This window comes from Bison bison, unplaced genomic scaffold (genome assembly GCF_000754665.1).
Source record: "Bison bison bison isolate TAMUID 2011002044 unplaced genomic scaffold, Bison_UMD1.0 scf7180017864302, whole genome shotgun sequence".
Classification (NCBI taxonomy): Eukaryota; Metazoa; Chordata; class Mammalia; order Artiodactyla; family Bovidae; genus Bison; species Bison bison.
Window position 1 is genome coordinate 7,456,080 of NW_011494874.1, and position 13,920 is coordinate 7,469,999.

The 13,920-nt window shown below is 38.9% G+C and overlaps 1 protein-coding gene across 1 annotated transcript in view; it reads left to right on the forward strand.

Annotated features, from left to right (window-relative positions):
* Positions 1–6: 6 nt before the first annotated feature.
* Positions 7–13,920, forward strand: part of ATG2B (autophagy related 2B) — an 80,387-nt gene continuing 66,473 nt past the window's right edge. The window contains exons 1-4 of the mRNA XM_010851396.1: positions 7–60; positions 7,912–8,074; positions 11,413–11,565; positions 12,259–12,361. Of these exons, the coding sequence (XP_010849698.1) occupies positions 8,047–8,074; positions 11,413–11,565; positions 12,259–12,361 (284 nt within the window). The 5' untranslated portion in view covers positions 7–60; positions 7,912–8,046. The remainder of the gene's footprint in view (positions 61–7,911; positions 8,075–11,412; positions 11,566–12,258; positions 12,362–13,920) is intronic.

The following is a 13,920-nucleotide window of genomic DNA, read 5'->3' on the forward strand; positions in this document are numbered from 1 at the left end:
CTCAGCCTGGACCTGTACCAGGGCACCGGGTCCCTCGCTCAGGTCCCCTTGGACAAATGGGTAAGAGGTGCTGGCGGCCAGCCGGGGTGGAGGGAGGGGGACACAGTCTCCTCCTCAGGGCGATCTGAACCAGTGTCATCGAGGACGTGTGACGTTCCGTCCCTCCCTGGGTGTTGTTTGGCTCCAGGTAGGGTAGGACTCCGAGAAATGTGTTAACAAGTGTCGTTCAGTCCGTTTCTAGCAAGTTTGCCCTTCCAAATCACGTGTTCCAGAAACTTAGCAGAGGTAATGGAGTCCACACTGCGGCAATCAGTGGAATCCGTGGTTTGGGATGGGGGGGTCTGTGAAGCTGGCTGAAAGGAGTCCGTGGAAGGAAGTGACCCGTGCTCTGCTGCCCCTTTAGGGTAGGAGGGCTCTTGGGGTTGTGTGCGGACAAGTAGTATTTCGTGGGATGACACTCCCCAGAAAGACCGAGGGTGGGGAGGACCTGTGGGGATGTCAGAATGCCTGGGGTATTCCTTTATTTATTTGGGATTGGTCGCTTTCACCCCACGGCCTCAGTCCAGCGTCTGGCATTTAGAAGAAAGTTAGGTCTCCTTTGCCGGTTTGTTTGCTTTGGATCCTGTAAAGGCCAATCGCACGATGGTCGTGTGGCCCTAATAGGGATGCTTGGTTGTGCTTGTTTGCTTCACTGTGACAGATCGTAAAAGCGGGTGTTGCAAAAGCGCTGAAGCTGCACTCTTGTGTTCTGCTTGCCATCCAGAGGTTGTGAATTGACTCATATTAACAGGTGCTTCATGTATCGTTGTTCCTGCATCCGTGTGCTCAGCGCATAGTATTTTACTTCATGTGTATTTCAGCTTTGAGTTTGGCAAGAATGAAGGGGTTCTCCCAAGTTTCCAAACTCTTTATTTGTTCCCCTAGAGTTTGCTGCTCACAGTTTGAATCGGTTTTACTGTTCTGAAGTATCACTGTTCTGTTACTATTCTAAAACCTTTCCAACAGGGTTTACATTAAGGAAATCATCAATATAGGTGACTTTTCTGTGGTAATTGGGCAAAAGAAAAGGAAACTTTTTTTTCTTTTAGTGTAAGTTGTGTAAAAAGCTCAAGTGTTTTGTCTTTTCCTTTTATTTAAAAGCATTTTAACAGAGTAATGACTTTCTTAGTCATAGAAACCCAAAAAACTCACATTATGGTAACACCTTATTATGACTGTTGAATGAATTTGTACTGTTATAAATAAGCATATAATTTTATCAGCAAGTGGATGACCTCAACTAGGGAGAGGACACACAGAAGAGTGGGAAGAATCCTGGCTTGAGTAACAGAAGGACCACGTCCTCCTCCCACCCTCCCAGGCCAGCCCATGCTGCCATAGTTATCATGGTGACAGTGGGTATAGTAATTCACCTGAGTTCAGTAAATATTAATGGAGTATCCTCTCCTCGCCAGGCACTGTGTCAGGGAACTCCATTGCCGTAATTCTTACCAAAAGATAGGGATTCTGATGAATATTTTAAAATTCATTGACCTGTAAGTCTGTCCTTTTGGTACAGTTATGACTAGGCTATCTTGAAGGAGAAGGTTGGACATTTATTAACAGTCTTGTTTAGGTCAAATGACTTTAGTGCATTATTTTTTAATTTTTAGTATTCATTTATTTATTGAAGTATAGTTGACTTACAGTGCTGTATGTATGCGTTATTCTTTAATGACTTTTCATGTTAACCCTGTAAGATGGGTATTCATATTTCCATTTTACAGATGGAAGTAAATAACATGCCTGAGATTATTATATCACACATATAGCGAGGGGAATAGTGAGAACTCAAGTCTAATTCCTAAGCCTACTATTTCTTCATTAATCACATGGCTTCAAGCCAAGGAAGGAGCAGTTAATATAATTGAGCATTTGTTTATTTCAGGCACTGTCTGGGCACTCTCATTTGTGAGGTTTTATTTAATCCTCATAGGAAAATCACAAGTGGTAATATTTGAATTTTGCAATTTGACTTCAGAATCATTGGAAAAATAACTTATGGTTGGACTTAATCCGAAGGTGATGTTTTATTCTGCTTCTTGAAGGTGAAGAATATGCCCAGCCAAAATGATAATGTCGAATAAAATATCCAGTACACACTGGCTGTTGCTGATTTCTTTAATTATCATGTGCTGTGTTCATGACTAAGATAAATCCTCGTGTGACATTTAGATATACCTATTTAAACTTCTGATTCCAAATTCATTTACTTCTGACATTTGATTTTAATGACTTTCATGATTGAAAAAAAAAGATACCTCACAGAGATTCGTAGATCCAAATGGGGGAATACTGTCACTGACAACGTTCTGAGGTTTCAATTCTCAACTGTCAGTTATGCACAAGATTGTGTTGAAATCACTTTTGACATTCCCTTCTTCCTTGATCTCAATCAATTATTCTTGCTAATTAGTTGGATGATGCTACGTTTATATATGTATATATTATAAACTTTAAAACCCCATTTTAAGAGCTTTGTTCAAAATACTTTAAATTTATTGAGATAATTTTTCATGTTTTCAAACCTTTGTAACCTGTCTAGATGATGACTTAAAAAATAGGGTTTTAATAGATATTTTTTCAGCTACAAAATCATATAACAGTGGAAACATTTCCAAATGTAAGTTTTAAAAATGTTCTCCATAGTAGAAATACCCTTTCAGAAGCTACTTTTCTCACTCATTAATGAAGTGGTATCTTTACTTTTAAATGACAGATTGTGGGCTGCCAGACTCACCCTCTGCAATGGTCCACACTCTGTCTGTGGAGTGTGTTTCTCTGTAAATTACTTTTTACCTATCAAAAAAAAAAAGTTATGTTTGGTTTTTTGGAGTATAACTGCTATTGGAGTATAATGGCATATACTACTGATAGTCAAGTGTCATCACATAAAAGGTAAGTGTATTTAAAATTCTAATCTTTGTGAAGAGGAAAATTGCTTATTATCTTTAAAGTCAACTTCTAAATGTTTGATCATAAGAAAATCAGAAACTTACTGTCATTTTCTGTCTGTCACAGAGATTCTACTGTGTGAAGGTCTGTTTTTTTATGTAGACTGTATGCTCAAGTGTCAGTGCGTTGAAATGGAACATCCAACCAAGGGTGCCGCTCTTCACCCTTCCCATTGTCTTCTCTTGGTGCGGGTCTGGTGTGAGGCCTGAGGCAGAATGCAGATATCTATTTGTATATTAAGTATAGTACCACTTTTACATCTGCTCTAACTTTATTTGAATGGTGATGCCTGGGTTTAAACTAGTAAGGATGTATTCTTTTCCGAGTTAGTCTTATGGTACGTATTAAAAAGAAGCGTACAACTTAACTGTTTGCTTTTCTTCTTCTGCCAAGCGCACCTTAAATTCCTAATAGTGCTTACCATTGTGCTAGCTAGGCACTGGGGAAGACAAGGAACAATAGTTGGCATAAAGTATTGATTTCGTACCAGGAACCACGTTGGTACCTTTACGTGTTATTTCATTTACACTCACAGTAACCTTGAGAAATTGGTGTTTTCCCTGTTCTATGGATGGGGCTTCCCAGCTGGCACAGTTGGTAAAGAAGCTGCCTATCAGTACAGGAGACACAAGAGATACAGGTTCAGTCCCTGGCTTGGGAAGATCCCCTGGAGTAGGAAAGGGCAACCCACTCTACTATTCTTGCCGGAATGGTTGCAGCGAGTTGGACATGACTGAGCATGCGCTGGCGGGCGGGCTGGTTGTTTTATGGATGAGGAAATTGAGACTCATGTTAAAAACTTGTCCAGAACCACCCAGCTCATAAGTGACTGAGCTACTGTGTTTTGTTTTCTTTTTCTTTTTTTTTTTGAGCTACTGTGTCTTAAAACTACTATATACCTTGTCCATTTTTAAATTGACTTAAAACGTTTTCATTATAAGTTTAAATGTGTGTGTGTCTGTTGTGTCCGACCCTTTGCAACCCCGTAGACCACAGCCCACCAGGCCCCTCTGTCCATGGGATTCTCCAGGCAAGAACAGTGGAGTGGGTTGCCACTTTTTCTCCAAAAGGAACTATAGAAAGAAAGAAAGTGAAGTCACTCAGTCATGTCCAACTCTTTGCGACCCCATGGACTGTAGCCTACCAGGCTCCTCCATCCATGCAATTTTCCAGGCAAGAGTACTGGAGTGGCTTGCCATTTCCTTCTCCATATAAGTTTAAATAGTTGAGGATAATTTTTGTTGTGTTGTAAATACTTATATAATAAAAATATAGTTTTTTTTAACCCAGTAAGATCTAAATTCCCACCATTATATATATAAACATATTTAAACAAGGTCATCATTAGTAGCTGGAAATTTAACAGTGTATATTTTTCTGTTGAACTCATATGTCTGTTCAACTTCTCTGCACAATTTTTTCATAATTCATGTATTTTATCCTAATTCATGTATTTTGTTCTTGTATCTTTTATTGATCATGCTGTCATTTCTCTATAATAAGACATGTAACTAAATTTAAATTATCATATTGAAAATTTTTGTCACAAGCTTTCTTTTGCATTAAGTGAATATTTTTCTAGTGTAACATTTTAATTCCCACAATGATTTCTTCACTATTTTTTCTTTTTCTTTTTTTTGAATTTTTTTGGTCGTTTAATTGGTTTGCTCCAGGACTTACCATGTTGATCTTACCAGTATCTCCTTCACATATCATTAAACTTTTAAGTATTAAATTTTTCCTCTGGATTGTTTTGTTATTACAGTTATAAGTGCAGTTGATCAAAACAATATAATATATTTTACATTTGAATAACTAAACATAAGAACTTTTATTAGAAATATATTTATTGATGTTTTGGGTGTGTTTTCTCCTTTCCCCTGCTTTCTTCAGGTATCCTTGGATGAATATACTTACAACTAGAATTTGATAGGGTTCAGCATAAATTGCATTCTAAACTTTTAAGATAGTCATAAGCTTGAGAAACACTTGTCATTAATAAGTAGATGAGAATTGTAGGGATTTTGCAGTAACAGAATCACTTAGTTCTTTGATCTTTTTTATGGCAATGCCAAAAAATGTGTGTCAAATGGGAAAAGGCCAGAAGACTTAATTGGTGGTTCTGCCTGAAGATTTTTATATCCTAGACAGTGCCTAAGGGATGATTCAGGAGGGGGAAAAGATAGCACGTTTTTTTGGCTCAGTGGGAGAGGGGGACTGTACAAGGGAATGTGGGAAAGCGGACCCAACCCCATGCCGCTTCTCAGAAGGTCCATTTTAGGAAAGAACATATTTGGAGATTGCGTGTGTGCTCTGTCTCTCAGTCATGTCCTGCTCTTTGCAACCCCACGGACTTTTGCCCTCCAGGCTCCTCTGTCTGTGGGATTTCACAGGCAAGAATACTGGAGCGCCTTGCCTTTTCCTCCTCCTGGAGATCTTCCCAACCCAGGGATGGAACCCAAGTCTCCTGCTTGGCAGGTGGATTCTTTACCCCTGAGCCACCAGGAAAGCCCATTTGGAGTTTAGGGATCTGGATACTTATACTTTAAAACCAGCCAGGCTCATGTACTCTTTAGGAAATCTGTAGGATCACACAAATACCAGTGTGAAGAAAGCCTGTTAAAGTAGTAACCTCCAGTGAAATAATGTGCGCCATTCTAAATCTCCACATTCAATGTGAGCTTTGTAGATGAAGAATTACAACACTACCCTTATGCAACATGGCATACAGGAAGCATCTTCATGTAGACTGGCATTTGATAAATATTTATTGCTTTAATGTAAAAGTATATTGTCTGTTAAAAAAAGCCCATTTAATTATTCTTCTAACTGTGTTTATATCCATCTGTCGTCCTTCTGTTGTAGTTAACCCTTTACTGAAATTGCTCTCAGTGGGATCACCTAAACCCTGTCACTAAGTTCAGTGGACATTAAAAAGGTCTTTGACTTCTTGTAGTTTTTGTTGCACTTGATCATTCTTTATGTTATGTTTCCACAATTTTCTGGGACAAGAGTTTCTCTTGATTTTCTTTCTACTTCTCTGCTTATTATTATTTTGTTGTTGTTCACTTTGCAAGTTCCTTTTTCTTGACTTGTTTCTTAAATGTTGGTGTTTATCAGGATTCTGTCCTAGGTCTCTGGCCTTTTTACTCTATGTTAGTTGTAAAAGTCTGTCTCTCTTCACTCCTGTGGCTTCATTTACCTTCTGTGTTTATAAAGCCCCTCTGTATAACAGGCCCCCATGGCTCTCCTGAACTCTAGACCAGAGCACCCACTTGTGTCCTGGACATCTCCACCTGGGAGTCTGCTCAAATACACTCTCTGGAACTGAGCTTCTCACCTCTCCCTCCCCTAACTCAGTACATGGCATCACTGTCAAAGCCGTTGCCCAGGCCAGCAACTTGGGAATTATTTTTGATTCTTTTCTTTTCCACTCATTATGCCAGTTATTTCTACTTCTTAATATGTTATTAAAAAAATCCATCCACCTCTTGCTCTTCTCATTGTCCCTATCCTTGCCAAGCCAATTTGTCTTAGTTTCTCTTATTTGTAACAGCCTTTCTGCTTGAGTTTTGCTTCCTCCTGTGAGTGGCCCATGGGATAGTTCTTTTCTCATCATGGCGCCCTTGCTTAAAACCTTTCAGTGGTTTCACATTGCCCTTGAGATAAATTTCAAACTCTTTAACATTAATTACAAGGGTTTTTGGATCCCGCTCACCCTTATCTGTGTAGCCTTATCTCTGGCTCATCAGCCTGGCATGCTACACTGAAGCCTAAAGCAGCTTTTTCCCTCTGCCCAAATACTCTTGTGTCTCAGATATATGTATTTGCACATACTGACCTCTGCCTTTCTTGAATCCTTCTACATGCTACTGTATCTGTCTGGACCATTGTGTGCAATTAACTCCTCAGCTCTTTGGTCTCAGCTTTAAATAGCACTTCCTCAGGTGGCCTGTCTTGAATCTCCAGACTAGGTTCTTTTACAAGCTAAAGTAGTACAGTGTATTTCCTCTGTCATTCTACTCATCACATATGTCTTTCGTAGTAAGCTATTTTGTCAGCTTACTGAGGACCAGGAATCATCTGTGTCTTGGTCTCTGATTTCTTTATCCTTAGTGCCTGAGACATGTATAAATGTATTTGTTGTTCAGTTGTTCAGTCACTAAGTCGTGTCCACCTCTTTGTGATCCAATGGACTGCAGTATGCCAGGTTTCCCAGCCCTTCACTGTCTCCCAGAGTTTGCTCAGACTCATGTCCATTGAATTGGTGATGCCATCCTGCCATCTCATCCTCTGTCGTCCCCTTCTCCTCCTGCCCTCAGTCTTTCCCAGCATCAGGGTCTTTTCCAGTGAGTCGGCTCTTTGCATCAGGTGGCCAAAGTACTGGAGCTTCAGCTTTAGCATCAGTCCTTGCAATGCAGATTCAGGGTTGATTTCCTTTAGGATTGACTGGTTTGACTACCTTGCTGTCCAAGGGAGTCTCAGGAGTCTTCTCCAGCACCACAACTCGAAAGCATCAGTTCTTTAGTGCTCTGCCTCTTACATCCATACATGACTATTAGAAAAACCATAGCTTTGACCATATGAACCTTAGTTGGCAAAGTGATGTCTCTGCTTTTTAATCTGCTCTCTAGGTTTGTCATAGCCTTTCTTCTAAGGAGCAAGTGTCTTTTAGTTTCATGGCTGCAGTCACCATCTACAATGATTTTGAAGCCCAAGAAAATAAAATCTGTCACTCTTTCCACTTTTTCCCCATTTATTTGCCATGAAATGATGGGTCTGGATGCTTTGATCTTAGTTTTTTGAATGTGAAGCTTTAAGCCAGCTTTTTCACTCTTCTCTTTCTTCTTTGAGTAAGTTAACAGTTTTACTTTCTTGTTCTTGTGATTTCAAAATGCACTTGTTTTTTCTCTTTAGTGTCTCAATGAGATCCTGGAGTCAGCAAATGCACCTTTAGAAGTCACAGAAGGATTCATACAGTCAATTTCTCTGTCCGTTCCATGGGGCTCCTTGTTGCAGGACAATTGTGCACTGGAAGTGAGGGGGTTAGAAATGGTCTTCCGACCTCGACCCCGCCTAGGTAGGTGTGTTAGGTATTTCTGTTTGTTTCTATTTTTACTTTTCAGAGATTGGGAAAGTAGCCTAATTGCATTAAGTTGAGTATTTAATTTAGTACCTTGCATGTATTTGTAAGATTCTCAGTAGGTAAAATTTTAGGATGTGGCCCATGTAGGGGGGTGGGTGTGATTGTATCTTCAGAGTTATTTCTCTCTCTCCTTACCCATAAGAACTTGAGTATATAGATGATTGGTTTAGTTATTGGTTACCAGTTATCTAAAGTGACATATGCTTTTTTTTTTAAGTATAGTTGATTTACAATGTCAGGTATACAGCAAAATGATTCATTTATCTGTGTGTGTGTGTACATGTTCTTTTATATAGATCTATATATTTTTTCAGATTCTTTTCCATGTAGGTTATTATAAGATATTGAATAAAAAGTGATTTGTGTTTTCAAAATTCAAAGTATTGTGCCAGAAGCAAGGAAGTGCTCAAAGACTGATGGAGAAATGTTGAAAGGACACAGGATTGGGTTTGAAGGGGCTCCCATTGGCCAAGTCTGGAAAATTTGAGTATCAGAAAGGATAATGACAATAATGAATTATAACGCACTAAAAGAAAAACCAAAACCCAAAGTCCATGTTACTACGAATAAGTAAATAAGTACGTAAGGGGGGAAAGAAGAAGGATTGCCACTACTGATAAACATATAAAAAATAAAAGATGGAATATCACCATGTTTTCAAGCACCATAGTAGAAATTAATGCAGGTGAGGATCATCAGTTGATGCTGACACCATTCTGAAGGGTTGAGGATCTTGATATTTAGACAGTATCAGAATATCTCCTTCCATTTACGTATTATTTGCAGAGAGAAAAAGTTTCTTCTCAGTGGAGAAAATTGACAGTCACCACCATAACTGAGTGAGCAGACTTGATCTCATCATCAGTGGGTCACACTGACGGCACATGTGTTCTGAGGTGATGGACCGAGAAGGAGGGGCTCACTTATGTACTGTTCTTGCTAAAAGTGGTTAGTCTGAGTCAGACACTGAGGAAGCAGTCAGGCAAATCCAAAACGAGAGAAAGCCTGTTAACTAGCTGGTCGGTACTGTTTTTGTTTTTTTTTTTTTAAAGGTTCAGTTATGAAAGACAGTGAAGGTAGAGGAACTATTTAGATTAAAGGAGACTAAAGACTTGATAACTAATTGCAATATGTAACTTTTTTTCTTTTTTCCTGTGGAGGGTATGTTGAGGCAGGTGGGAAGATTGGGGTATTGAATGTATGGTGGTGATAGTGGTGGCTTAGTAGCTAAATCGTGTGCGACTCTTGCAACGCCCTGGACTGTAGCCCGCCAGGCTCCTCTGTCCGTGGGATTCTCTGGACAAGAATACTGGAGTGGGTTGCAGGATTCTTGCTTCCTCCAGGGGATCTTCCCGACCCAGGGATTGAACACATGTCTCCTGCATTGCAGGTAGATTTTTCACTGCTGAGCCACCTCACTGAATGTATATAATATATTGTGTTGATGTCATATCACTTGGGTGTGTTAATGGTACTGAGCTTTTGCAGGAGACTTATCTCATTCTTAGGAGTTACATACTCCAGTTGTTAGGGATGAGTGTTACAAAATCTAGCTTAGCGAAAGCTTGTGTGTGTGAGTCTATGAGTGTGTGAGTGTGTGTGCACGTATGTGTAATCTTGATGAATCTAGGTGCAGGGTATGCATTGTACACATCTTAGGACTGAACATTTTCAAAAGAAAACTTTGGGAGGGAAAGTTTTAAAGTAGTAGTAAGCCGTTGTTCACGAGTATATACACATAGTAGCTTTAATTATGCATATGATGGGTTCTGATTTATCAAACCTGGATATTGTGCTTCTTGCATGCCAGATGCTGTTCTGAGTAGTTTACAAGTAGTATCCTCACAATAACTCTTTGAAATAGATCCTTTTAATTGTATTCATTGGACTGAATAGGAAATTGATGCATAAATTGTCATTTAATAACTTGACCAAGGTCATAGCTAATTAAGTGGAGAAGACAGGGTCTGGACCCAGGGAGTCTAGTTCTGGACCGGCTGTTCTTACCACTGTGCTGTGCTGTGTACTGGACTTACTGAAGAGTATTTGTCTGGCATGTTATAAGCTCGTAAGGTTGTGATGGTGAATCATCTTAAATTATGAGCGTAAATGCTTCCAGTGACAATTGATGTTTGTAAAGATGTTATGTTTGAAGAGTTATGATCCCAAGTTTTGCCTTAAACATCTGTGCATGGAAATTATTAGTAACCTGGTATTTAATTAACAAGAATACTTTATATGTTAACCAAGCTGAGGAGACATACTAGTACATTCCTATGGAAAGTGAAATATTTTACCCTTATTTTAAAAATATTTCATTAGAAGGACTTTTAACTTTAATTTTAGAAGGCAATAATTCTAGTAATCTCTTGTCAGTTTGTTTTAGATAACATAAGGAAGTGTGATAGAGTTCTTTTATAAGGATATACCTGGAAAGGACTTTACACAGTTTGTGTGTTCCTTCTCCAAGGCTGCTCTTCTGGTTTGTCTGCATTTATACTAACCTTCTAAAGCCCACGTCGGCTGCTACCTCTACTTTCCGCTGAATTCCCTTAACTAGAAGATTTAGCCTCTTCTCTTACCTGATATGATATTTTCTGTTGACACTCTGTGGTTGTCTATTTATTCTTCTTATTTATATCTCGTTTCTTCCACTATCTTGTAGTCTCTTTGAGGGCAGATTTAATAATTATTGTATTTTTCTACCCTATAAACGGAGTCAGCCAACTATGGCCTGCAGATCAAATCTGGTCTGTTACCTGTTTTTATAAATAAATTTTTATTGAAATATCACCTGGTGTACGTATTCACTCATTCATTAATTCTCTCTGGCTGCTTTTGTACTAGAGTGAGAGAGTTGAGTAGTTGTGATAGAGACCATATGGCCTCAAAGCCTCAAATATTTGTTATCTGATCCTTTGCAGAAATTTTGTTGACCTCTGTTCTACAGCATTTTGAACAATACCACCCATATAAAATATCCATTAAATACTTGAGTAAATATGTGAATAAGTATTTGGCAGATATATACCATGTAATGAGAACATGTGTCTCAACTTCTTTCTGTGATTTTTTTCCTCCCTTCTTGGATATTATAAGGTGATGTTTAAATCTCAGGAGTAAGTTCTAGAATACTGTATCCCTGGGTGATACCATGATGCTAAATATCTCTTGGGGGATTAAGAACTTATTAGTTTGAAATGTGTAGTTTTAAGGAATGGCTTAGTTGTAACCATGAGAAGTTATTGAGGATTTGTCTGTATTTTCTGCAGCATCTGCTTCTGAGCCCATGTATTGGTCAAGCTTCATGACCAGCAGTATGCAATTGGCAAAAGAATGTCTTAGCCAGAAACTAACAGATGAACAAGGAGAAGGATCTCAGCCTTTTGAAGGACTTGAAAAGTTTGCTGAAACCATCGAAACAGGTTTGGCATTATTGAGTATTTAAAAAAATTTTAGATTGTATTTAATAATTTAGTACCTTGATTTAGTATGTATTGTGTAAGAAAAACTCATTGGAGTAGTTTTTTAAAAAATTGCTATTCTTACTTCAGAACTTTAGAATTGAAGTTATTTAAAAAATTATACAGTATTTGGACTTCCCTGGTGTCACAGTGGATGGAAACCCACATGCCGATGCAGGGGACATGGGTTCGACCCCTGGTCCAGGAAGATTCCTCATGCTGCGCAGCAACTAGGCTGCTGTGCTACAGCTCCTGTGCCGTGTGCTGCAACTGCTGGAGCCCGTGCTCTGCCGTGAAGAGTAGCCCCGGCACGCCTCACCTAGACAGAGTCTGAGCCCAGCACTGAAGACCCAGCACCACCAAAAGCAAACAAATAATTTAAAAAATTACACAGTATTCAGTTTAATTTCATGTTGTTTTTTCACCCTAGTTTCTCCTTTATTTTATTACGCTTGCATAATGAAGGGATTAGAATTCAACAGACAGTGTTAGTCATTGCCCCAGGCTGAGATGTAACACGCTGTATGTTCTCAGCCCACAAAATATTTATTACAAAACTCAAAATTTGGGGCTTTTTTTTTTAAGGTACGAAATTCAACTCTTATTTTGTAAGTTCTTATTAAACTAATTTAGTATTTATTTGGTTTATTCTAGTACTAAGAAGAGTAAAGGTCACTTTTATAGACACTGTCTTGAGAATTGAACACGTGCCAGAAAATTCCAAAACTGGAACTGCACTTGAAATTCGAATAGAAAGGTAAGACTTCTTATATCTGAAAACAAATTACCCAGTTCTTTTCTTTATAAATAATAAGATCTGACTCATCAGATTCAGGATACTTTAGGAGATTCAGTCAGTCAGTCAGTTCAGTCGCTCAGTCGTGTCTGACTCTGCGACCCCATGAACCGCAGCACGCCAGGCCTCCCTGTCTATCACCAACTCCCAAAGTCCACCCAGATCCATGTCCATCGAGTTGGTGATGCCATCCAACCATCTCATCCTCTGATGTCCCCTTCTCCTTCTGCGCTCAATCTTTCCCAGCATCAGGGTCTTTTCAAATGAGTCAGCTCTTTGCATCAGGTGGCCAAAGTATTGGAGTTTCAGCTTCAACATCAGTCCTTCCAATGAACACCCAGGACTGAGCTCCTTTAGGATGGACTGGTTGGATCTCCTTGCAGTCCAAGGGACTCTCAAGAGTCTTTTCCAACACCACAGTTCAAAAGCATCAATTCTTCTGTGCTCAGCTTTCTTTATAGTCCAACTCTCATATCCATACATGACCACTGGAAGAACCATCGCCTTGACTAGATGGACCTTTGTGACAAAGTAATGTTTCTGCTTTTTAATATGCTGTTAGGAGATTAGATGTGATTATATTCAGTTAATATATTACATTATTTCAGAGTAAAGTGTTGTTCTCCAAGTTGTGTTCCAATCCAGTTATTAAAAACAAAGTACCAGTTGGGGTATAACTATTTGAATATTTGAATTCACAAAGTAATTCTCATTTAGCTGATACCAAGTCAAAATAATGACTATTTGAGTGATACTAAATTTAAGGTACCCTGTTGGAGTATTTCAGGTTTTTCATATGAACAATGTACTATTTAGATGTATCTCATTACTGTGAAAGGATTTTTGCATTGCTTCCTTTTATCTATTTGCTGCTTTAGGCTAAGACTACTGTTTTCTTGGGGGATTCTGTGAGGGTATTTTAAGGTCAGTATGTACAGTAGAGATTAGTTAAAAAGATATAAATACATCACTTTTAGTTTTCACTGTATGACCACCTGGAACTCCTATAAATAGACCTAAAACAGGGATTGATTTACATACACACTGCAGAGTGTTGTTTTGAGGTTATGACTCTTCACCAGTGTCTTAATGCCACATGAACTGCCAGCAGAGATGAGCAGAGTGAAGTATGTACACTGAGCACCAAAGACACTTTGTTTGTGGATATGTTGGGAACCTTTACTGAGCTTTAAACAGATATGTTCTGATTTCTGTCTTTGACAAAATATACCTATTAGTGAATCAGTTACTGTTAACAGATCTTTGAAATTAAGTTGCATTACCTTAAAATGGTGTATTTAAAAAGTATCTAAAATCTTCTGCATTTAGAACAGTATTACTTTGGAAACAGTGACAGATTTTATTTTCTTGGGCTCCAAAATCACTGTGGATGGTGACTGCAGCCTGGAAATTAAAAGACACTTGCTTCTTGGAAGAAAAGCTATGACAAACCTGCTGTTAAGTCACTTCAGTCATGTCCGACTCTGTGCGGCCCCATAGACGGCAGCCCACCAGGCTCC